Source organism: Pseudorca crassidens, chromosome 21 (genome assembly GCF_039906515.1).
Source record: "Pseudorca crassidens isolate mPseCra1 chromosome 21, mPseCra1.hap1, whole genome shotgun sequence".
NCBI lineage: Eukaryota > Metazoa > Chordata > Mammalia > Artiodactyla > Delphinidae > Pseudorca > Pseudorca crassidens.
This window is the reverse complement of record NC_090316.1, coordinates 17177354-17202475: the sequence shown is the minus strand read 5'-3', so window position 1 is coordinate 17202475 and position 25122 is coordinate 17177354. Positions and strand designations below refer to the sequence as shown.

Genomic DNA, 25122 nt, shown 5'->3' with positions numbered 1-25122 from the left:
TGTGTATGCACGTAATGAGTATGCCTGTACTACTAATAATATCTGGTTATGACTTAGGGAGGCTCAGTCTTACTTGTGGAGGCTATGTGGTGTCAACCTCACACACCAGTGTGGACAATGGCTCTGAGGGAGATCTTCTGCCAATTTGATAAGCATTTAAGCATCCCCAAACCCAGTTATGTAAAACTATAATCTACCAACATTTAGTTGCCAAGATAATAATTGCTTTAACTTTGATACTTTTCAATCTCCAGAATTGTTTCAGTTCCTCTGCCAGGGCCCTACACTTGTTTATCTTTTCCTGAAGTCCTTCTTATGATGTTTCTATTAAGCAGTAAAGCTATTCCAGTAACAGTAATGACAGTGTTTCTTTTATCAGAAGTCTCCCTTATCTAGGTAGGCACTCTTTAGTCTTGCTTCCTAACCTTTCAGATATACATTCTTTATTAAAGGAAAAAACTTTTGCAAATACCTGCATAATTTTATCTTTCTTTTTATTTCCTGTTGATTGAAATGTGGTACCAAAAAAAAAAAGCTGCTATAAATTTAGTACACTTTGAAATTAATTTGTGTTTTATTCATCACGAAAACCTCTACGTGTATTTTAATAACAAGGTACATATCAGAATGAAATAGTTTGTCCCTTCAGTCTGTAAATACTACAGATATTGATTTATGGACCTTTTACATGAAGTGCGAGGCTCCTAGTGTGGGTCCCCATTCCGTTCTATTGTTTGATGTGTTCTATATGTTCTGTATCTCAGAAGGGATACCGGCCAGGGGCTGTTCTCTCTAAGGGATGTGTTACATTTCCATAAGTGACAGAGGCACACAAACCAGTCAGTCTCACTCCAGAAGGGGCAGAGATGGGGAGTGTGGGATAATTTAGGATCAGGATGAGGACTTTTCTTTGAAAGAAACCCGCACAGTTTATGCTAAAAGACCCCCACCCCTCTGTCCTCCATTGAAGACTGCTCTTACAATGTCTAGCTTTGTTGTTGTTGTAGCTATTTATGTTAGTATTGTGAATGAATGTATTCATCGAGGTTTCAGTCCTGTTTCATGTACACATAGGTGGTACCTTTGAGGTGAGGAGAAACTAGATTAGGTTAGGTTAGATAGAGAATAGTCTCTTATAGGCTTATCTCCCCCACTGCCAACACCCCTCCTCCTTCACATAGTGTTTCCCCAAAACAGTGAGGGGCGTTGACAATCATTACCTCTCCCCTCTCCTCCCTGGTAAAAGTCCTCTCTTTTGACAGAGAGTTAGAGTATGCAGTAAGCTTTGTGTGGTTTCAAAGCCAAATCATTCTGGAGGTTTAGGCGATGCCAAGTAAGAGAGAGAGAGAGAGGAAAAGAGGTAGAAAGTAGGGAGATGGGTCCAGGGCCCTCGCCCTCTGAGTGAGGTGAAATGGAGATGGGACCGCCTAGCCACCAAGTCCAGGAGGGCAGCACCCCCGAAAGCCATGTGCAGATGATGAGAAACACGTCGTTTTTTGTTTTTTTTAATAGACTTTATTTATTTATTTATTTTTGGCTATGTTGGGTCTTCGTTGCTGCGCGTGGGCTTTCTCTAGTTGCAGCGAAGGGGGGCTACTCTTTGTTGCAGTGCGCAGGTTTCTCATTGCCGTGGCTTCTCTTGTTGCAGAGCACGGGCTCTAGGCGTTCAGGCTTCAATAGTTGTAGCATGCGGGCTCAGTAGTTGTGGCGCACGGGCTTAGTTGCTCTGTGGCATGTGGGATCTTCCTGGACCAGGGCTCGAACCTATGTCCCCTGCATTGGCAGGTGGATTCTTAACTACTGCTCCACCAGGGAAGTCCCTCACGTCAAGGTTTTAAATCAAGCTGGGACAGGTACTGGAATACTCTCTGAGTCAAACAGCGTTTGATCCACTCATCAGTCATTCTTTATGACTCAAATGTTCATGACTTAAAGCTGGCACTACAGTGCTTGTGGTCCTTCCCGTTACCCTTTTCTTGCCAGGTTTCCACTCCTCCCTCGTGTCCCCTCCTTTCTTCCTCTTTGCTGTTTGCCCTTCAGATTCACAATTCCGAGGACCATGCATCAGCTAACCCACCAAGGGCTCCAGGATGGAGGCAGACATTGCCCTGGATGCCACCTGGAAAGACGGTGGACATGTGTGGGATCTGTTCCACAGGACCTGTGCCCGCTCACCCAAGGAGAACTATTTAGGCGACAGGGGATGGGGGCGTGGGGAGGGGATAGCCCCTGTCTGGGTTTATGTTTGAGGCGATACGCCTATAGGTTACAGAGGGAATGTTGAATGCCATGGTGCCTCAAGCAAGGGAGAGGGTTCTCAGGCTTCATGTCTGGGCACAGAACAAGGAGAGCCAATCAAGTCCCTTCCCCACTCCTAGAACAACCTCAAAGCAAGAATGTGCTGCTGAGTCCCGTTCCCGTGATAAAGGACACTGCTCTGGAGTCATCCTGAGTGACCCAGTCCTGGGCCTCTGGGGGCGCTAACACCACTGCCTAACAAGGGGAATAGTATGAAATGCTCAGCCTTGCTTCCCTTGCTTGAATTTCACTTGAAACTGCGAATCCAAAGATTCGTGGACTGGACGCACGAGAATTTTCTGCCTCGATCTCTTACAGTTTCTTGGGCTCCTGCCACAGTCCTGGTATTTGAGTTAGAGGCCTAAGAGGGAAATCAGTCCCACGTGGGTAGATAACAAAACACTCTCCACCTTGGAATCATGAAGTGGAATTTGAATCAGAAGCCAAAAATCCTATCTCTGCCTGCTTCGCTAATTACATAAATTTCCTTGCTAGATTCTGCAGCTGTTTCTATGAATACAGATCTGGTTCCCAGAAGTAGCACCTCTCATCAAGGGGCACAGGGCACTCATGCCTGGTCTGGAACTCAGACTCTTAAGTACTGGTCTTATTTCTGTTGACGATGCTAGGCGACCCTGGATTCATTTCATGCTTTCATAAAATGAAGCTAATCACTGCCCTATGATACAGAGGTATCAAAGAAGAATGAGACAGACAGAAAGGTGTGTGGTATGTGTGTGTGTGTATTGGTTGTGAATAGGAACTAGCAATAAAGGTTAAGTGCAGAACCCTTACAGAGGGCATTGGAAGAGAAATAGGGCTATAGCTGAAAATAAGTATATATGCAGCTTCTTTTAGAATGTTCCAGATTTCACTATGGGAAGGATCATCAAGCTTCACAGATATCCCCCCCCCCTTATAAACTGTTTGACCTGGGGAAGAACAACCTGTTATTATGGGATGCATTTCCCCCTCTCTTATCTGACCCAGAACCTCACCTGCCTATCTGACAACAATGTCCGTCTTAGATTTCATGGAGAACAAAGAAGTTAGGGGAAAGATTTAGCTGAATAACCATGACTTTCCCCAAAATATGCAAATTATTTCCGCACAACTGTTTCTAAATTGAAGTGTAACCTGGTTACCCCCACGAAGAGGAAGTGCTCTGTAAAATTTTGCTTCTTTTGTTTCTTGCATTCCTTTCTTTTCTAAAATAAATTTATTTATTTTATTTATTTATTGTTGGCTGTACTGGGTCTCCGTTGCTGCACGTGGGCTTTCTCTAGTTGCGGCGAGAGGGGGCTACTCTTTGTTGCGGTGCACGGGCTTCTCATTGCGGTGGCTTCTCTCGTTGTGGAGCATGGGCTCTAGGCGCGCGGGCTTCAGTAGTTGTGGCATGTGGGCTCAGTAGTTGTGGCTCGCGGGCTCTAGAACGTGGGCTCAGTAGTTGGGGCGCACGGGCTTAGTTGTTCCGCGGCATGTGGGATCTTCTCTGACCAGGGCTTGAGCCCGAGTCCCCTGCATTGGCAGGAGGCTTCTTAACCACTGCGCCACCAGGGAAGCCCTCTTCCATTCCTTTTAATAATAGAAAGATGAACAAGTCTGGCTAAATGTGGCTTCCACAAATTAGTACTGTATTTTAGCAAAAATTAGACTCACAATTAACCCGTCTTGATGATATGGAGTGATTGGGCAGAGAACCTAGAGACCTACTATGGTTAAAAATATTGAGGACTTTTTATATGACACACAGATGAACCAATAAAAATGTGACCTCTTGACATCCATAGAAAAAGATACCTTGGGTTTCTTTCAGTGAAATATTTGAAGGCTTTAAAATTTTCAACAAAGCCCAGCTGGTTTATATGCACAAGTTCTAAACCCTGAAATATTCCCATGGTATCTAGTTTCAAAGAATGCTACTGCTGTAAACTAGTGGACAAACTAAACTGGTAAGAGATTTTTCTTTTTTAAAAATTTGCTTTATTTTTGATACAAAGTAGTATGTGTGACAAGTAAAAGTTGAGAGGAAGAATGTGAATTGCTCTGGTGGGAAAGGAAAAAGAATATCATCGTGATCCAAATGTAGTAAAAATTATAAAAGCTAAGTTCCCACTCTGAGTGAAAAGTATACCAGAGAATCTCCAAGGTTTTACATTTAGATCGACTTTAAATATAGATTTAGACATTTAGACATTTAGATTCTAGAGCTCAGAACATCATTTTTGAAGTTCCGTCTTTAGATCGCAGCCCCTGTAATATATTATTTTTGTGAAGGGACAGACGGTCTGACCTTTCTTCACTCAGCCTGCCTAGATTAAGCTCCTTTAGCCTATGATTTGGAAGCCAATAAATAGCTATGTGGTGATTACCTACCGATGCTTTGTTATTTTTCAAATGCTAAATTACCTTTAATCAAGGCCTCCTCTTTTTTTTTTTACTTTTTTTTTATTTTTTTTTTCATAGCTCTACTTATTCCTATTGTTCCCTCTGGAGCTAACTACTAGCAGGCTGTCCTGCAAAAACACATGTCCTTCTTCTCAGTGGTGAATTTTCTTTTCCCGCACTCCTCCAGGCTCAATTTCACTTTCCACTCATGCACTTTCCCTAACCCCACCTCCTCAAGTTGCATGTAAGTTTTCATTTTTTCTTTTACCTCCAAAGAGTCTTAAGTCTCTGAGTTCTTAATGTGTCAAAGTGTTGCAAACTTACTGGATGGTTTCTACCAAAACCGGGAAAGTAGTTGCAGTGGGCAGCTGCACTTAATTTGCAAGTAACAGTGTGGAGAAGCACCCTGCCTCTTCTGACTTAGGAATTGAGCTTGTAAGGTCAGTGTGACATGCCTGAGAAGTCCCAAAGAGCTCCCAGTAAATCAGTCTGAAGGTTCTGCGTGAGCAACATTCACACAATTGTTTACACTTCCTGTCTCGGAATCAAATTCCAGTCACTGCAGTGAATCCTGACATTTTCGTTATTCCCTCAGAAAGGCAATAGGAGGAAACTATTCTTTCTCTCCCTAATGTATTCTCTGAAAATACACATTGACTTCAGCCAGGTTTTCACTTTCAAAGGGAGAGAAGCATCAGGTTGCTCCTGAGTAGATCTTGTAATAGTTATTACATGCTGGCAGCATCCTGCCCAGGGATGCTCTCTCAGCAAGCGTTTCGCCTAAAATCCCTGACTTTGGAGTTGCAAACATTCTCTTTAGCCAGAGCAGATACACCGACATTTGGACTTTTCATAACCTCTCATTCTAGAGTTTATAAATGTGGGAACCCACCCTTTCCTCCTTCAAACCAACAACTATGATTAAACCCTGGAAGGAAGGGATGGGAAGTGTGTGAGTACATAGCCCACCAATGACTCAAGAGTCAGAATTTCCGAGAGAAAATATCTGATGGGTTTTTCTAGGCTGTGGTGGGAAGGAAGAGAAGAGTTTTCCTCAGGGCGTCTCACAAGGCAGAACAATGTAAGGCAAAGTTAGACCTAATATATAAAAAGCCTCTGGTGCATCCAGCACACTTTAACCTCCTAACCTTGTAATCATTGGGCACAGTGGGAGGACATTCAGAACAAAACTATGCACTCAGTATCCTTTGTGTGACTGTAACTTGGATCCTTCGGGATGGCCTTTGGGGCATCATATTGATGGTAGGAACTTGCTCTCAGACACAGCTTGAGGTAAGGGTTGGAGTGGTTGGTCACCAATGAGCTTAACAATATGTTCATTGAAACTAACTTTCCAGTAGAAAAGAATAGTACTGTATTTTAGAGATTATTCATCTTAAATACTGTAGCCACATCTTTGCTAGATTGCTGAGTTGATTCTCCTTGCTGATTAAGCAAAGCAACAGGAGAATAAATTATTACATTTTCTCAAATTTGAAAAGTCAAAAATGGAGGGATGCCATATTCAGAATAAATCTAGAGAGCATATTGCTTTTTTTTAAATCTTAAAAATTAGGATTCAGAATGAAAAATTAAACAGGATTAGTCTCCATTTCATCTACTCAAAAATGTTTCATTTTGGGGGACTTCCCTTTTTGGAAGGTGGTTAAAAATCCACCTTCCAATGCAGGGGACACAGGTTCGATCCCTGGTCCAGGAACTAAGATTCCGCATGCCACAGAGCAACTAAGCCTGTGCTGCAACTACTGAGCCGGGTGCTGCAATGAAAGATCCAGCGTGCTGCAACTAAGACCCGCTGCAGCCAAATAAGTTAAAAAGGGCTAGTTAAATGATTAGGATATAGCCACATAACAGAATTCTATACAAACTTTAAAAGAAATTGGGTACATCTATATCCATTGACATGAAGACATGTACATTATATATATGTATATGTATATTTTTAAGCAAGTTGTGGAACAGTTCACATAGAAATTTGTGAACAAAAAATAATGTGTTTATGTAAATATAGAGAGAATATATAAAACATACTAGTAATTGCATAGAAAATTATTTGAATAACCATATTAGCTACCTCAATAATGGGGGAGTTTCACTTTTGAGTTCACTTGATTCTGTATTTGATTTTCTAAATGGGAGCATATAGTATATGCACCTTTTTTCAATTTGCAGAAAAGAGATTGATACAATGTAATAGGGTTCCCTTATCTACGTATTAAAATATTAATAGTGCTTACTTCTCTATATTTTTCTTTGTTGATCATTTGTATTGTTTATTTTTTCCACACTCTGTACGTGTAACTGTGTAATAAAGAATTAGTTTTAAAAATGCTAAAGCAGAGAACAGAACATTCCCAGCAGAGGGAAAATGTACAAAGGCAACAGAGTGGGAAGCAAACTTCCTGAGTGTGTAGTGCCCCATAGTTCCAAGCCTTATGATTAGGTCATAAGCTTAAAGCAAATTCCTCTTACCAGCTAATTCCCCACAGCAAAAATGGCAGAAGCTTTTCAGATAATTGATGAAGAGGCCCCAAGTGGTTGCATACAGCCATTTCTTATGCATAATAAAGATACAACATTCATTTCATTTCATATCAGAGCTTACAATCAATCCGATTTTTAAAAAACTGATATTTGACTGGGAACAGTTCAGCTTGTTTCCCACTGCTGCCTCCGTATCCCATGCAAATTAAAACCGTTGCTTCCTTTACCGAGAACAACCTGTAACTTCATTAAATGAAGATTCTTTAATTAAGGTTTATTTGAGACATCATTAAAACCCATCGAATTTACTGAGTCATTTCTTTTGGATATATATTTATAAACTCAGAATTGTTGTGTTCTATCCGAAAAACTTGCAAATGAACCCAAAAGAATGATTAGTGCCTGTCAGGAAAAGCACACAAACTTGTCAACTATGGTTAGCAATGACTGACTACTATCTGCCTTTTGAGAGTACGTCTTGGGGACCAGGATGTATACTGCAGAAAATCTGGCATAATTGCCACTTTTTATAGGCACCGCACTTCTCCAAAGCATGCCTCAAATTCTAGCACTGTCTCTCAGTCAAAGCAACTCACACACTGTATTCAGTAACCTGGAGGAAAAGTTCATCCTGTTCAATTAATAAGAAAGTATAAAAAGTGAGCCATCTATAACATCCCATAGGAATAGACACAAGACTATTACTTATTATTACACTAAGTAATATTACTTATTATTACACAGTCAGCTTTTTCTGGGTAAACCTCCAGAGATCTATTCCTTCAGGAGCAGGTCTGAATAGCACTAGCATTAATACACACCACACACACACACACACACACACACACAAACACACACAGTTAGGCAGCCCTACCACTTTCTTTTCTTTCTCTTTTAAAGTAATTAATTTTAACGGACAATAAATGCCAATAGTATAAAATTTAAGCGTCTTCCCCCGACTCCTGTCATTCAGTCACCCGGATTTTCTTCAGATGGTTTTCTTTTCATTTTACATTTTAAAATCTTCGATACATTTGAAAAATACTTTGGAGTAAAGAGTGGGCTAGGGTTCAACTTTATTTGTTTCCAGATGACTACTTACCTCAACTTTAGGTATTGAATGATCATCCATCGTTTCCTCCCCTGTTATGAAGTGCTACATTTAATACCATCTAAATTCCTGTATTTGAGTCAATTTCTAGACTCACTATTCAGTTCCATTGACTTGAAAGTATGGATGACAGTTAAGTTCTAGAGCCTGAACCCTTGGGTTAAGAATCTCAGTTCTACTGCTTACTGGCTGTGTGACCTTAGGCAAGTTGCTTAAACTCTGCCTAAATTCTTCATTTATAAAATAAGGAAACGAATAATCATAAGATTATTGAGGGATTGAACTATTTAAGAAATGTAACACTCAGAAAGTACAAAGTACTTGACATAACATGTAATACATATTAGTGATCATTACTCTTAAAACATACTGTTGTTGTTTTTATTGGTACTTCATTAAATTGATGGATTAATTAAGGGAGAACTGACATGTAAATATTGAGTCTCCCCAAGTAAATATCATGTGCTTGTTTTTATATATTCAAGTCTTCTTTTGTGTCAGACATATACCCACAGATCTTTATCCGTGTTTTATAAGGATTCACATTCCCCTCTCTACAATTCATCTTCCCTGGATATTTCGTCATCATATGATTCCAACCCCTGGAATTCTAGTTATTACCTCACAACCGCCTTGCTCCATCTTTAAACATCCCTTATCCAGGACTCTTAACAGAGGGCCTTGACTACCAGTCCCTAGTGGAGCAAGTTTTTGTATTTCTTTAAAACGATTGAGATTCCAAATCATGTACCAAGGCTCAAGCATTTTTAAGACTGGCGTTTTCTCTAGTGAAAAAGTTCGCTATTGAAATCTTTTTCTGGATGTGAAGTCTGAGTTTATAGAAAGTATCTTGAGAAATGAGACCTTTCAATATGATTTTATGCTTGAACCCTTTATCTGAGTTTTTGTTTCATGGGCATTAAACTGTTACTGAAAAGCATGGGTCCTTTAAAGTTCAGGGGAAAGTGTTTATAAAGATCTAAGACTGAGCTAAGACAAAGCTATAGCCAGAGGCCTGGTTTCCTGAGAAGGAAGGAGCTCCCCACTAATCTGTCATGCTTCTGTCTCACAGGATATTAAAGCCATCCCAGGCTCCTTTCGTTTACAGCCAGTCCTGTGTCTGACAATCTCATGTCTGTCCCAGTGAGCCACATGACCACGGTTCCACACCAGGGTTCCTCCAGAGCTCCTTGTAAAGGACCATATAGTAAGTCATTTGTAGGGGCGACCAAGAAAAAAAGAGAGACAATGAAACCCTTATTATTAGTTACCATCCTTCCAATCACTGTCTAATGTAATTAGAAGAAAGAAACATACCTTTAAAGGAATAATTGGGCCTGCTGGACAAGCCATTACAATTATTATTCTCTGTCAGTTCTCCTTGGTTATGACTCCTTGATTACATTTAGGGTGAGATGAATTTTAAAAGAAAACACTCATTAATTAAACTTTTTCTAATTAAAAAAAAATGTTTGTTGAAAATAGATGGTATGTAATAAAAGAAGATCCTCCCCAGACCCAACCCATAGTCCTGTCTTTCCTATATGTTTCTCTTAAGCTGCTAAGAGGGTTGGGGGGATATATATTCACACACATACACACACACACACACACACACAAAGTCCCCTACATACAAACGAGCTCTGTTCCAAGAGCACATTTGTAAGTCCAGTTTGTTCGTAAGTCCAACAAAGTCAGCCTAAGTACCCAACTAACACATTCGGCTATATAGTACTGTACTGTGATAGGTTTATAATTCTATTCACCCAAATAATACATAAAAAACAAACACACAAAAAATAAAGAAAACGTTTTTAATCTTACAGTACAGTACCTCGAAAAGTACAGTAGTACAGTACAGCAGCTGGCATACAGGGGCTGGCATCGAGTGAACAGGCAAGAAGAGTTACTGACTGGAGGAGGGAGAGGAGGTAGGGGATGGTAGAGCTGAAGGATCATCAGCAATAGGAGACGGAGGGCGAGCTGCCATTTCCCTCACGCCTGACGCGGATGGCACAGGTTCTGGTTCCTTGCTGGATTCAGTACTGTTTATAAGGATACTGTACTACTGTACTCTATACAGTACTGTACAGTACAGTACACAAAAGCACAACCACTTGTAGAGGATGCACGCACGTGACAGTGTACGCCAGACACGTGAACTAACTTACGTGATTGGACATGCAAACGCACGCTCGCATCTTTGAAAGTTCACAACTTGAAGGTTCATATGTAGGGGACTTACTGTACATACATGTATACACCCCAGACTGCAAAAGACATTTAGGTGGTGTTGGTCTCATGGCCAATACTACACCCTTCAGAGACAAATGGCTGATCTAATCCTGGCCCAGTGCTGACAGATCTTGGGAAATGCCTGTTACATCCTTTGGAAGAGTTCTATAAACAAGCGTTGTGGTTACCACCAGCATGGAGTCTCAATTTCAGACTTTTCGAGTAATTCACTTAGGCAAGCCTTCCCAAACCAAGTGCAAACAAGAGGCCCGATGACCCTGGTGACTGTTAATGGAGCCTTTGGCCTCACAGTCACCTGTTTTATTCCAGCCCCAGCCAGTCGGAATGTAAGTTTGTTTATATCTCATTCCTTCCTACTTACAGATGTTCTTCCAGCTGGTGGGAAGGCTGACCGAGTTTACATATCTCTTTGCCTTTCTGAAGATGCAGGAAAAAGTCATCCACCATCAAAGAGCACTAGAGTAACATTACTGTTGTCTGTGTTTGTCTGGGGAGAGTGAAGTTGTAGTTGGGTCTGCATAGAGCCAGGAAGCAGGACACAGATCAGATTGTGTAGAACGAGGTGAGGAGTAGACGGAGAGAGGACAAATATGAATATTTTTACAAACTAACGGTCATCTGGTCTTTGCCTCAATAAAGGGCTAGGAGGCAAGAGAAGAAGTTGAGTCAGATAGTTTGTCCCTAGGAAAGAAAGAGGTTGTTTCAGAGCGAGTTCTGGGAGTAGGAAATGAGGCGATTATTAATGCTTAGACTGTAATGGGTCAGCTTAGTCGCACTGTTTTGGAATTTCAGGGCAATTAAAGGAAAAGAATAGGGTTCGTATATGAGCAAGAAGCTAGGGAAAAAAGAGCTTGATTCCTGGGTGGGATATGAATGAGGAAGTGCAAATGGAGGGGCTTTGAAAGTTTGTTTGAGTTAAGCTTTGTCAGGAGACTAGGAATTAAGACTGTGCCTTCTGTACTTTGTTTCTGCTGAGAGATTTCCAATCAGCATCATAAAAAAATATTATTCGCATTATTACTGATCAAACTGGGTGTTTGCTCTCCAGGAAATGCCTGGAAGAGTGAGAAATGAGAGCATCAGGGCTAAAAGCTTAAGGTTAAGTCTTTAGGAAAAGCCCTCTTAAGTCCTTTATGAAGAAATGCCAGCGTGTGTGTGCCCCATTTATGTATCATGTCACCTGCACACAAACACACACACTCAGGGTTTAGTTGAAGTTTCTCCTTATAGTCCCTGCTTGGCTGTTAGTGGCCTAGAAACCTAAGGTGGATGTGCTGCATCCCTGACACCCTCCTTTTCTCAGTCACAGAGGATCCCAGCAAACGCCATTTAAACGTTAGCCTCAGTTGCAGTAGATCTGCTCCTTCGCACATGCAATTTTCAGGTAAAGGCTCCTGCCTCTTCCTAGTTGTGGAATATCCAGATGAAACATTGTCAGCATGAGCCACAAGATCTGAAAATCAGCATGAAAGAACTTCCGTTTCTGATTCCAAGATTTGAGGTTGGTGATGGAATAAAAGCTGTGTGGATAGAACAATTTGGGTCACAAAGCTGTTAGTACCAAGAAGCACTACATTCATTTTGAAAAGGGGAAAAGAAAATCCATGCATACTAATTTAGCTTCCCTAAGTTTGCCATTCTTCAGTTCTGCCCTGGAGATTTATTTAGGTCAGGGTTTTTGGTTAGATCTCTCACTCCCCCAGGAGACTGAGACTGTTATTTAAAAGCTCAGTTCTGAGCAAGAATCCCAGAGATTCGACTGATGTGTTCAGTTTCTATTATAACCTCATGAGGAAAAACATTTTTTTGACTGAAGTGTAGCTCCTAGACACAGACACGCAAACCCACCCTAAGAGACAAATAAAGAAAAAATATATAAATTGCGAGCTGGTAGATTCATATTTAACACTGTTTAGAGGATGCTAATAAAAGCTCTTGCCCTCATTTCGCCTAGCATGAGACTGATCATCCCAGAGAGCTTTAAAATTTATACCACATTGATCGTGTTCTTTCATTCTTTCTAAATTCAATTCAGATTTCAAAGTGTCATTTCGGAGCAGGGCTAGATTACGACCAGGTTAAGTCAAAACTAACCAGGAATGTCCTGTCACTTCCAGATTCAATTTCCTGGTTTGCTTTTCCCTCTGGACCTCTGGGCTAAGGAGTATTAGAAACCTTTCCATAACCCTATCTTGGACTTTATCCTCCCAACTTTAAACATTCTAATAGTATGAGCAATAGAAATATGACACATTTTTTTAAAAAAAACATAGAACTGAAATAAACATGCATGCAAGTCCCATGTCTTAGACGCTGTGTAATAGGAATAAATTTTAATGTTGGAAAGTAGATGTTCCTTTACAGAGTCAAATTACTGTTACTACTATTATCATTATCGTTATTATTAATATTATTTACCTTTTCATAATGCAAATGAAGGTAAAAGGAGGAAATAGGTGTAGGGGATTGCTTTGAATGACATAAATTCAGATATTATAAAGTTAATGGTTTTTATTTTCAGTATCATTAATTCACTAGTTCTGGAACTTTTCAATAATAACACTACAACAGAGGATAACTAGTACAATAATATCATAGTAGGTTGAGAAGCTTGAACAGATAAAACACACACACACAGATACCCCCAAAACAGATTTTGAGTTAAGGTTTCAGTTCCTATTTCTTAATAAGTTCATATATAAGTAAATATTGAGCCCTTTATAAACATAATCTATTTCAATCCTCGCAACTACCGAAGGAGGTATTATTATTGCCATGTCATGGACAAGGAAAATAAGATTTGAAAATAAAGTAACTTTTCCAAAAGGTAAAGCAGCAAATAAATGGCACCTTCAGGATTCAAATCTGGACCTTGACTCTAAAGTTGATTTTCTTATCGTTATAATAAGCAAACTTTCTCCAGGATTATTTCACTTTTAAAATCTTAGTTACATAATATTTAATACCAACAAGAAAATATATGTGAATATAAATTATAAAGTATAATAAGATAGCAACCACTAACCCAAAACCCAACTGAATAACTAGAATTACCTTTCCTGTTAAAGCTACCCATACACTCTTCCCTAGCTCATCTCCTTGCCTTACCCCAGAGGCTATCACAGTCCCGAATGCTGAATTTATTATTCCCTTCATATTTTATGAAATTTTTTTACCATGTAAGCACTTTATTTTTAATGTTGATATTTTACCCAACATTGTTTCAAAGATTTGTCCGTGTTGTTGCATGTAGCTACGGCTCACTCGTTTTCACTGCTGTGTAATATTCCACTGTATAAATACGCCATTTTAAAAGATCTCTTCTCCAGTTGATGGACATTTAGGTTATTCCCAGCTTTTCCTAATACAATGTTACTGTAAGCATTCTTGAGTTTTCTAGATGCACAGATGCAAGAGTTTCTCTAGGGAACAAATCTCAGAGCAGAAGAATTACTGGATCATAGCATAGTCAGTATTCAGCTTTAAAATGAATGTAAAATTGCTTTCCTAGGAGATTGAACCAGCAATATATATGGGTTCTCATCTTTCCAACACTTGGCATTGCCAGACTTTTCCATTGTAAATCTAGTACATGTAAAGTGGTAGCTAATTATGGTCTTGACTTGCATTTTTTTATTGCTAACTACTTTAAGCATTTTGTCATGTGTTTATTCACTATTTGTTTTCCGTGCCTTTCATATCTTCTAATTTGATTAATTTGTGCTCTTTTCTTTATTAATTCCTTTGTTTTGCCTTCTTTGAGTTCATTCTTTTGTTCCTTTTATAAACTGGGTGCTTGGGACTTCCCTGGTGGTGCAGTGGTTAAGAATCCGCCTGCCAATAAAGGGGACACGGGTTCGAGCCCTGGTCCGGGAAGAACCCACATGCCACAGAGCAACTAAGCCCTGTGCAACACAACTACTGAGCCTGCTCTCTAGAGCCCTCGCATGGCAACTACTGAGCCCGCAAGCCACAACTACTGAGCCTGCGTGCCGCAACTACTGAAACCCGTGCACCTAGAGCCCGTGCTCTGCAACAAGAGAAGCCACCACAATGAGAAGCCTGTGAACCGCAACAAGGAGTAGCCCCCTGCTCGCTGCAACTAGAGAAAGCCTGTGCGCAACAACAAACACCCAACGCAGCCAAAAATAAAATAAAATAAATAAATTTATTAAATAAAAAAATAAACTGGGTGCTTAATTAATATTTAGCCTTTCTTCTTTGCTAATATAAATAATTTAGCTATATATTTCATCAAATACTGGTTTCCATTATATTTCACATTTTTAAATATGCATTACTTTCACTATCATTCAGTATTAAATTTTTTTAGTATAATTTCTTCTTGAATCATGAGATATTTAGTAGTTTTTTAAATTATAAGTAAAAATATTTAAAATATGTATTGACATTACTGATTTCTAACTTAATTGCATTTTGGCCAGAGAATGTGGCTGTCCTGGTTATCTATTTCTGTATAACAAACTATCCCAAGACAGGGGCATAGAATAATGGCAATCACTTATGCATTTTCCTCATGGATCTGGGAGTTGACTGGACTCAGCTAGGCATTCCTAGGCATTCCTCAGGGTCTGTCGGGCAGTTGCAGTCGGATGGTAGCTGGAATTAGGATCTCCATTCACATGACTGGTGCCTGGGCTGGGAAAACTCAAAACAGCTGTGGGCTGAAACAGCTGGATTTCCTCTGGCATCTCTCACTCTCTGGCCTTTCCATTTGGAGGCTCTAGGGACTCAGGGTAGCCAAACTTCTTATGTGGCAGACTCCAGAGGGAGCAACTGTCCAAGAAAAACTTGCTGAAGCTATATGACCTTCTCTAACCCACCTTGGAAGTAAAGGAGAAGCCCTTGTGCCACATTCTAGTCATTGAAGGTCACAAGGACTGCCTGGGTTCCAGGAGAGGAGACACTGATTCCATCATCTGATGAGAGGATTGCAAAAGGTTTTGTGGCATGTTTTAAAACCACCACAGGGGTTGATATGATACCACTTCTTTAAAATGTGAGATTTGCATTATGGCTTAGTATTTATATGCTCAGTGGTTTTGTTTTGCTTGTTTGGTCTTAATATTGCAGTGTTGAGAATGTATATGTTCTTATTGATGGGTACAGATATATCTATATGTGGTCATTAAAACTTCCTTATTTTACTTTTTTTTTTTTTTGGTCTGCTCAACCTATCCGGAATAGGTTTCAAGTCTGTTGAAATCTCTCACCAATATGCTATTTGTCAGTTTCTCCCTCTAATTCTACCAATATTTGCTTTGTAAATTTTGAGGTTATTTTATTAGAGGCACACAACTTCAGAATCGCTTTATTTTCCTCATTAAATGAGCTTTTTAGTGCTATGCAGTAACTCTTCACCATTTAGAGTCCTTTTTGGATTAAAGCCTTTTATTTCTATTTACGTAGCTACCCTAATTTTTTTTTTGCTTAGTATTTGGTTGGTATATTCTTTTCTATGCTTTTACTTTAAGCCTTTCCATGTCCCAAAATTTTTAATGTAGCTCAAATAAACAATATATAGCTGGATTTTTATTTTTAGGAGACCAGTGTAATCTATAAGTTTCAGCTTTTAAGTGGCAACTTGAGACCGTTTATATTTATTATTATTATTACTGATAAATACTGACATATTTGAACACATATGCCCCCTTATTTTGTGTTTTTCATTTGACCTGCTCTCTCCTATGTCTTTATGCTCTGCCTTTTTTGCCTCAAAACATTTAAAAATCTTTGTTTTCATATTCTAGTTTTTCCCTATACTAATTTAGAAGTAATGGACCATTTCTAATCTAGAGATTGTTCTTGAAATTTTGCTATGCATACTCAGTAAATACACACAAGGACCTTAGAATACTCTACTCCAGTTATTCCTCCCTGACTTATTGTTGTCTCTAGAATTGTCTTTTTTTAAGATCCACAAATTAAACTTTTTATTATTAATAATAATATTTTTATTTTCCATAGAAGGGTTTTTTTCCCAGTTTACCTGCATTTTACCATTTTCTTTGCTCTCCATTCTTTCTTGAATCTCAGATTTTAAGGTCATTTTCCCTTTTTTTTTTTTTTTTTTGCGGTACGCGGGCCTCTCACTGTTGTGGCCTCTCCCGTTGCGGAACAACAGGCTCTGGACGCGCAGGCTCAGCAGCCATGGCTCACGGGCCCAGCCGCTCCACAGCATATGGGATCTTCCTGGACCAGGGCACGAACCCGTGTCCCCTGCATCGGCAGGCTGACTCTCAACCACTGCGCCACCAGGGAAGCCCCCCCTTTTCTTTATGTATATCTTTCCAAATCTCCATTAGTAAAGTTGTATTCATTGTTAACTGCCTCTATTCTTATTTATCTGAAAATGTTTTTTATCTTCATTCTTAAAAGATTGTTTTTCTGGGCACATACTTCAAAGTTAACTTCTCTCTCTCTCTCTTTCTCGCTATGTGTTTCTCAACTTGAACATATTCCAGTGTTCTCTGACTTGCATTTTTGCTGTCGCGAAGTATGCCATCAACCTAATTGCCATTTTCTGTAGGTGACCTCTCTTTTCTCTCAAGTGCTTTTAAGATTGCTTCTTCTTATACTATTCTGTAGGTTCACTAAATGGTGTCTGGGTGTGGATTTCTTTCTGTTTATTCTGCTTGGTATACTGTGTGCCTCCTGTGCTTATGAATTCATGTCTTTCATCAGTCCTGAAAAATCCTCAGTCACTATGAACTCAGACATTGCCTCTGTGCTCCATTCTCTATATTCACTTCTTCTGGGACACCAAAACACTTATGTGTGACCTTATCATTTGATATTCCATGTTCACCTAAAGCCTCTTTTATATTTTTTAATAGGCTTCATATTTTCTAGCAGATGTAGGGTCACAATAAAATTGAGAGGAAGGGGAAGAGATTTCTCATATAACTCCAACCCCTCCCCACATGTATAGCCTCCCCCTTTATCCACACCCCTCACCAGAGTGGTACATTTATAGCAACTGATGAACCTACATTGACACATCATTATCACCCAGTGTCCGTAGTTAACATTGGGGTTCACTCTTGGTGTTGTACATACCATGGGTTTAGACAAATGTTTGATGATATGTATCCACCATTATAGTATCAAACAGAGTAGTTTTATTGCCCTAAAAGTCTTCTATACTTCACCTGTTCATTCCTCCCTCCCTTCTATCCCCTGGAAACTACTGATCTTTTTACTGTTTTCATAGTTTTGCCTTTTCCAGAATGTAAAATAGTTGGGCTATAAAAGGGAAAAAACATGTTTGGGAGGTGGGAGAAGGAAGGTGAGAGAAGGAAAAGATAAGAAGAAAATACAACAAAATATCTTGCTCAGTTACTGAATGTTATGGGAAATGAAATTTATATTTAAGAATACTATGCAAATAAAGAGTATTGTTACATACCAAACAGATTAGATAACGGCTCAGATGTAGCAGGTTGTAGTGCATAAAAACAAGACAGCCAGCACACGCATTGTCATCTTTTTATTTGTTTGGTAGTTGTTTTAAAACTGTTTGTGTCACTGTGAGGAAAGGCATGGGTCCAAAATATTCTATCAGTAATAGTTTGGGATGGTGGTTTTGTATTCTTTTATAATAATCACAATTGGTTTCTTGGAAGGGAGAATAACTTTAGAAGAGTGACTAAGTGTATGAAAAGTGGAAAATTACTCTTAGTGAAAAGTGTGAAAGAAATCACACAAATAGAAACATTCCATTTAAAACTCCGGGTGGGGGACTTCCCTGGTGGTCCAGTGGTAAAGAATCTGCCTTACAACGCAGGGGACGCATGTTTGATCCCTGGTCAGGGAACTAAGATCCCACATACCATGGGGCAATTAAGCCCACGCATCACAACTACTGATTTCGCGTTCCTCAACTGAGAGCCTGTGTGTGCCACAAACTACAGAGCCCACGCACCCTGGAGCCCGTGTGCCGCAACATAAGATCCCACATACCTCAACAAAGATCCTGATTGCTGCAACTAAGACCCGACGCAGCCAAAAATAAAACTAAAGTAAAATAAATAAATAATAAATCTTAAAAAAAATAAAAATCTGGATGGGAAGATTAAAATCAAAATATGATTGGCAAATTAGAGCAATGACACAGGAGAAACGGAAAAGGAAGAGGTCGTTTTTAAGAAGGTCATTTGGGTGCAGCGCCTTGAAAGTCTACCAAACTAAACTGCATGGCCTGAATTTCATGAGCAAGTATAGGGACCACACCACATACCTCGTGAGGCCTCAGTGATAGTCAAGAGAGTTGTCCAAGAAGGAGAAAAGCTTTACTTCTGGATTTCCGAGAACAGGCAGGCGGATTCTTAACCATTGCTCCACCGGGGAAGTCCCGGAAATTATCATTCTAATTATCATTCTGGGTTTTGCAGCAGCATGCTCAGTGGGGCACCATGTTCTGTTTTGTTATTATTATTATTTTATTTTATTTTTGTGGTACGCGGGCCTCTCACTGCCGTGACCTCTCCCGTTGCAGAGCACAGGCTCCGGACGCGCAGGCTCAGCGGCCATGGCTCACGGGGCCAGCCGCTCTGCGGCATGTGGGATCCTCCCGGACCGGGGCACGAACCCATGTCCCCTGCATCAGCAGGCGGACTCCCGACCACTGCGCCACCAGGGAAGCCTACCATGTTCTGTTTTGAATTGATATGAGGCATGGTGGCCGACAGAGTGGATGCTTCTTCCTTTCCACCATTTTTTTTAATTAGTAGAGTTTTTGAAGGTTGGATATGTTAGAGCCCTATACAAGGAAGTGAATGTGAATATAAGTTCAGGTTTACACTGTAAATCAGGACAAACGAGAACCTATAGATGGCTGAGGGGACCGGAGAGAACATCTGGTCCAATCCCCTCATTTTACATTCTAGTAAAGGCGAGACCTGAAATCCTGCTCCAAGCTCACATAGTTTGACTTTAAAGCCCTGGTCATGATTATCATTGCAGAGAGACCCAGATTCAAGTCCTTGCTTCCTCAATTATTAGCAGTGTGAAATCAAGCAAGCTACTAAGTAACCTCTCTGAGTTAAATACCTTACCTGTGATAATGTTTACCTCCAAATTATATTATGTCTTCAACCTAAAATCCTTAGCTAAATGATCCAGTATCCTTGTTTTGTCATATAAATTATATCTATTTTTATTTATATGTAATAAAGTATAATACTGATATATCATATATATCTAATATATATAATTTTAAAAATAAACCAAGGAACAAGCGATATTATTATGTGAGCAACTCAAGGTCACTGATAATATGTGTGACCAGGTCAGTAACATGATTTATATCAGCATTCTTTCTTCTACACATGCATGGACTTACAGACCCTCAAAGATTCATTTTTCTAACTCAGACCCGGAAAACTCAGTTATGAAATTTACCTTTATTATATGTTTGTTTTGTCAACCCATCAAAAAGATAACAATAATCAGCACAGAAGTAGCTGTGAGTCCAACAGTAGAATATTTGTATAGGAGAGAGCCAATCTACTCTGTCTTCTGATAAATCTTCAATCGCCAGTCTTTCACAATTCATGATTCTTCTTGCCGGGGCTATTTTTAAAATGTCTAAGTTGGTACCTTGCAGTTCCCCCCTGTACAGCTTAATTCAGCTGAATCCATGAGAGATAATTGACTGAATTAGTTATTCATGAAAAGCCAAGCTTGACAACTTACTGCGGCTTCATTCTCCTGTTGGCCATTAAAGTAAGTTGATGATCTGGAGCTGTGTAGGGGTTTCCAGAAATAACACTATAATGGCCAACATGCTGTATTAGCAGCTGAGAAAGAGAATTGTTTATTATTTTTCAGGCAGTTGCCCAAACCCATGCCATAGTATTTTTATTTTAGGACCCAATCTGCTATGAAGAAAAGCAACACATTACAACTCAAGTGAACACAAAACATCTCCTTAGTAAAAACAAACTCATGAGTGATTTCACACAGATTTTCAAAACTATGGAAACTCAATGCCCCTAGGTCTCCAACTTTTACACTGACCCTGCCAGCCTTTTGCAATCTTTACGGAGGGCTTACTCTATATACGGCACCTGTATGTGATGCTAGAGTAGATAGAAAAATCAAATAAGACACCTAGAATATTTCTTTGAGTAAATAATGAAACCTATAACTAAAGCAAAAAATCCTACCTGTTAAGTGACCTTGTTTTGCAAATTGATTTTGTGTCTTAGCATTTTTGGCTTCAAACCACATAGAGAAAACTACCGAGTTAATCATTTAAAAAAACAAATAAGATCTTTGAATTTTGTTTGAATCTTGTTAATTTTTTAATATCATAAATAAACAAGCTTAAAAGGCAGATAACAAACTAGTAAAAAATATTTTTATAATAAATGACAAATGGTTAATATTGCTAAGAAAAGACAAAATGCTTCATCAAAAAAATGCTATGAGATTAAATAGGCAAATCCTAAAATTACCACTGGTTAATAAATATGAAAATACTCAACCAGTATAACAAAAGGAATGGACACAAAAGGACAAATACTGTATGATTCCAGTTATATGAGGTACATAGAATAGTTAAATTCCTAGAGACAGCAAGAAGAACAGTGGTTACCAGGGACTGGGGAAGAGAAGAATGGGGAATTATTATTGAATAGAAACAGAGCTTCAGCTGGGGAAGATGAAAAAGTTTTGGAGATGGATAGTGGTGATAGCTACACGATGATATAAATGTACTTAATGCCATTGAAATGTACATATAAAAATGGTTAAAATTAATTTTGTTATGTATGTTTTACTACAATAAAAAATTTATCCCATTTAGTATTCAAACATAGACTTAAACAATAATGAGATAATATATTTTTGCTTATTAAATTAGCAAAATAAATGGAAATTATAATGCTGGCAATACTTAACATGAAGAGAAATAGGTACATTCAAACACTGGTAAAAATGTAAAATAGGTAATTACTTTCTAGTTCAGAAATATATATCAAATGTCCTAATACCCTTTGACCTCTTAAGTCAAAGTAAGTGAATTTGCCTAAAGAAATTATCATTCTTTTTTTAAAAATTTCTTTTTAAAATGTATTTATTTTTGGCTGTGTTGGGTCTTTGCTGCTGCGCGCGGGCTTTCTCTAGTTGCAGTGAGTGGGGGCTACTCTTTGTTGCGTTGCACAGGCTTCTCATTGTGGTGGCTTCTCTTGCTGCAGAGCACGGGCTCTAGGCACGCAGGCTTCAGTAGTTGTGGCACATGAGCTTCAGTAGTTGTGGCGTGCAGGCTCAGTAGTTGTGGCGCACATGCTTAGTTGCTCTGTGGCATGTGGGATCTTCCTGGAACAGGGCTTGAACCCGTGTTCCCTGCATTGGCAGGCGGATTCTTAACCACTGCGCCACCTGGGAAGTCCCGGAAATTACCATTCTTGCTCTTTAAAATTTATTATACAAGGATGTTCACTAAAGGAAAAATGGTGAAAAATTTAAAGTTCAACATTTAACTTATTTGTTGCGTATCCATAAGAAGGTATATGAAGCAACTATAAAAACCTCTATTCTTCAATACAGCAATATTTTAAGTGCAATAAAATATTACAAACAATATATTCTATGATCTCAATGCTGTACAATAAAAGTATCTGTCCTAAAAAACGGACTGAGGGCTTCCCTGGTGACGCAGTGGTTAAGAATCCTCCTACCAATGCAGGGGACACGGGTTCGAGCCCTGGTATGGTAAGATCCCACATGCTGCTGGAGCAACTAAGCCCGTGCGCCACAGCTACTGAGCCTGCGTTCTAGAGCCGGCGAGCCACAACTACTGAGCCTGCGTGCCGCAACTACTAAAGCCCGCGTGCCTAGAGACCGTGCTCCACAACGAGAAAAAAGCCACTGCAATGAGAAGCCCGCGCACCGCAACAAAGAGTAGCCCCCGCTTGCCACAACTAGAGAAAGCCCGTGTGCAGCAACGAAGACCCAACGCAGCCAAAAATAAATAAATAAATTTATTTACTTATTTATTTTTTAAAAAATGACTGAGAAGAGAGACATAAAAATGTAAATCATCTGCAGTGTCTCTGGTAGTGTGATTATGAGTTTTGTTTCTTTCTTTATACTTTCCCTATTTCCTAAACTTTTTAACAATAAATACTTTATAATCATAAAAGTTAAATAATAAGAAAGCAAAATATTAAATATTATTAGTTCTTATAAAATAATGTTGTCCATCCTCAGCTTTCAATAATGTGCTACAGACTAAAAAAAAAAAAAACCTGTACTATTGAGGATAATGTCAGAATAAACAAAGAATCAAAAGCATGCCATTAAAATCGACTAATTCAGTGGGAAAGTAGCCCAGTTTCTTTTGTGGATTCAAAAAGGATCGCGATTTTTACTTTTCTCTGGCCTGACATTTGTGTTGTCAGAAGCCACTTGAAAGACTCAGAGCAGTCCTTGGTGAAGCTCAGATGGCAGTTGGAGGTGGCAGAGGCACTGACTAGGTGTCCCGGGGTCCCTTCTCTTTCATTTTGAGCTGTGAAGCCTTGGGCTGATCAGCTATCTAAGCTATTAAATGAAATAGCCTTTCAAAGGAGATTCTACTGTAAATATTGTAATTATCTCAGGAAAGCATGCCCACTGATTTACCAAATCAGGATTATGTCCAACCCACCAGTGAACTATGACAGAACTGTATCTATTTCTACTTTCTACCTAAGAGCTTTCTTCTCCAAGCCCTCTTTTTATATTCTTTTTTTGGTCATTTGCCGAAGTTTTTTTTTTAACTGAGATATAATTGACATATAACATTACATCCGTTTCAGGTGTAAAACGTAACGATTCAATATATGTATATATTGCAAAATGATCACCACAGTAAGTCTAGAATAAGTCTAATTAACATCCATCACCACACATCATTGCAAAAAATTTTCTTTCTTATGGTTAGAGCTTTTAATATCTACCCTCTTAGTAACTTTCAAATATGCAATACGGTGTTATTAACTATAGTTACTATGCTCTACATGACATCCCAGGATTTATTTATTCCTGTTCAATTTTGTTTCATCAGCACACTGCCTTTCTAGGATTTAATAAATTGTTGTTGAATGATAAAAGTTCTGTGCCAGGCTAGATCATATTTGGGGCTTAAGTGATTATTCAGAAAGTAGATTTATATCACACTTATGCAGGAACAAGGGACTCCCCACTCTGAACTAAAACTATCACTGACAGATTAAGTTAACCTTCCCCATATTTTTAACTTCACTTGTTCAAAAGATGTAGTCAAAAAAAGGTCTGACTGAATAAGAGAGCTATTCTAGGTAGAATTAAAAGAAGGCTAATTTATCTCACCTCCTAAACGCTTGCTTTTTCTCCTCTTTCACCATCCTACACCCCTGGCATCTGGGTTTCAGATATTTTTGAAAAGGCTAAATACCAGGGTAGATGGTGGGGAAAGAACCCACACTTGGTTCATGGAAGCTTAACCATAAATGAATGTTTTAAGGACAACCATTAAATTTCAAATTTAATTATTTCTCTGAATTGGATACTGTTTACAAATTATTTTAACAACTTTCTACTATTTGTCATATTTCCTTCGAACATTACAAATAAAAAACTATTTTCCGCACTCATTTCACAATGCTCCATTGAACACAAATTATATTACATTTTCCAAGCATCAGTCTTTTAGTTCCTGTGGGAGAGAAATAAATTTCCAAAGAGATTGCTTGGCTCCTATCACTAGACCAGAGGTTTAAACTAGTTACCCCAGGGCTAAATGAAGCCCAAAGTTGAAATTACTTGGCATGTGTTTCAATTTTTTAAATTAGTGCCAGCATCTAAAAACTGGGACGTGTGGTATAAAAATTTAGAAATCTATGGCCTCTTGAAAAACAATCTCTAAACCCAGAACAATGGGTTGCTGTGTTAACACAGCCAACAACCAAGTGAGCCTGAGTGGCAGTGCTTCTTGGAGGGCTTCTGGGTTCCTCACTTTTCACCATCCCACTGTGACTTGCTTCCCTCACCAGCATTACCTGCCTGAGTGCCTGTAGACACCTAAGTTTTATTCTTTTTTCTTTAATGGAAAAAATGTGGGAAAAAATGCAAGAGGACAAATGCCCTTGGACAATATCAATGATATCTAATAGTAATCATTAAAATAGAGTAGGAACCAGAGAGTAGCCCACTTAGCCACTCAGCCTTCTGTCATGCAGCTTAGGAGTTCGCTCTGTGATTTTTGTGGCCTTGGTAATACAACACTTGAATGTGGAAACATCCATGTAGATGACAGGGCACAGCTATCCCTGTGAATAGCTTCCTGAAACTGATGCTCCAACTGAGAACAGCGTGGCAGGAAGTGAACAGCAGCAGCGCAGGTCCTCATGTCAAAGCTTTTGCTGTTGTTTGTTTTAACCTCCATTGAGAGCAAATACTTAACAGCAGCAACAACGGTAGCAAAAAAACTTGGTGTAATTTGTGACGGCTTTTTATTCTCATGTATTGAAGGGGTACCAGAAGACCATATATACTGCGGGCTGGGGAATGTGCTACAT

At 39.2% G+C, this 25122-nt stretch overlaps 1 protein-coding gene across 4 annotated transcripts in view; it reads left to right on the top strand.

The window, feature by feature from the left end:
• DLC1 (DLC1 Rho GTPase activating protein) overlaps positions 1 to 25122 on the top strand; it is a 401992-nt gene that overhangs the window by 329555 nt on the left and 47315 nt on the right. Inside the window, exon 6 of one of the 4 annotated variants that reach the window (XM_067721878.1) lies at positions 4115 to 9980. The exons of the other annotated variants lie outside the window; for them this stretch is intronic. Coding sequence (XP_067577979.1) covers positions 4115 to 4185 — 71 coding nt within the window. The 3' untranslated portion in view covers positions 4186 to 9980. Of the gene's footprint in view, positions 1 to 4114; positions 9981 to 25122 lie in introns of those variants that run through there. 4 annotated transcript variants of the gene reach the window in all.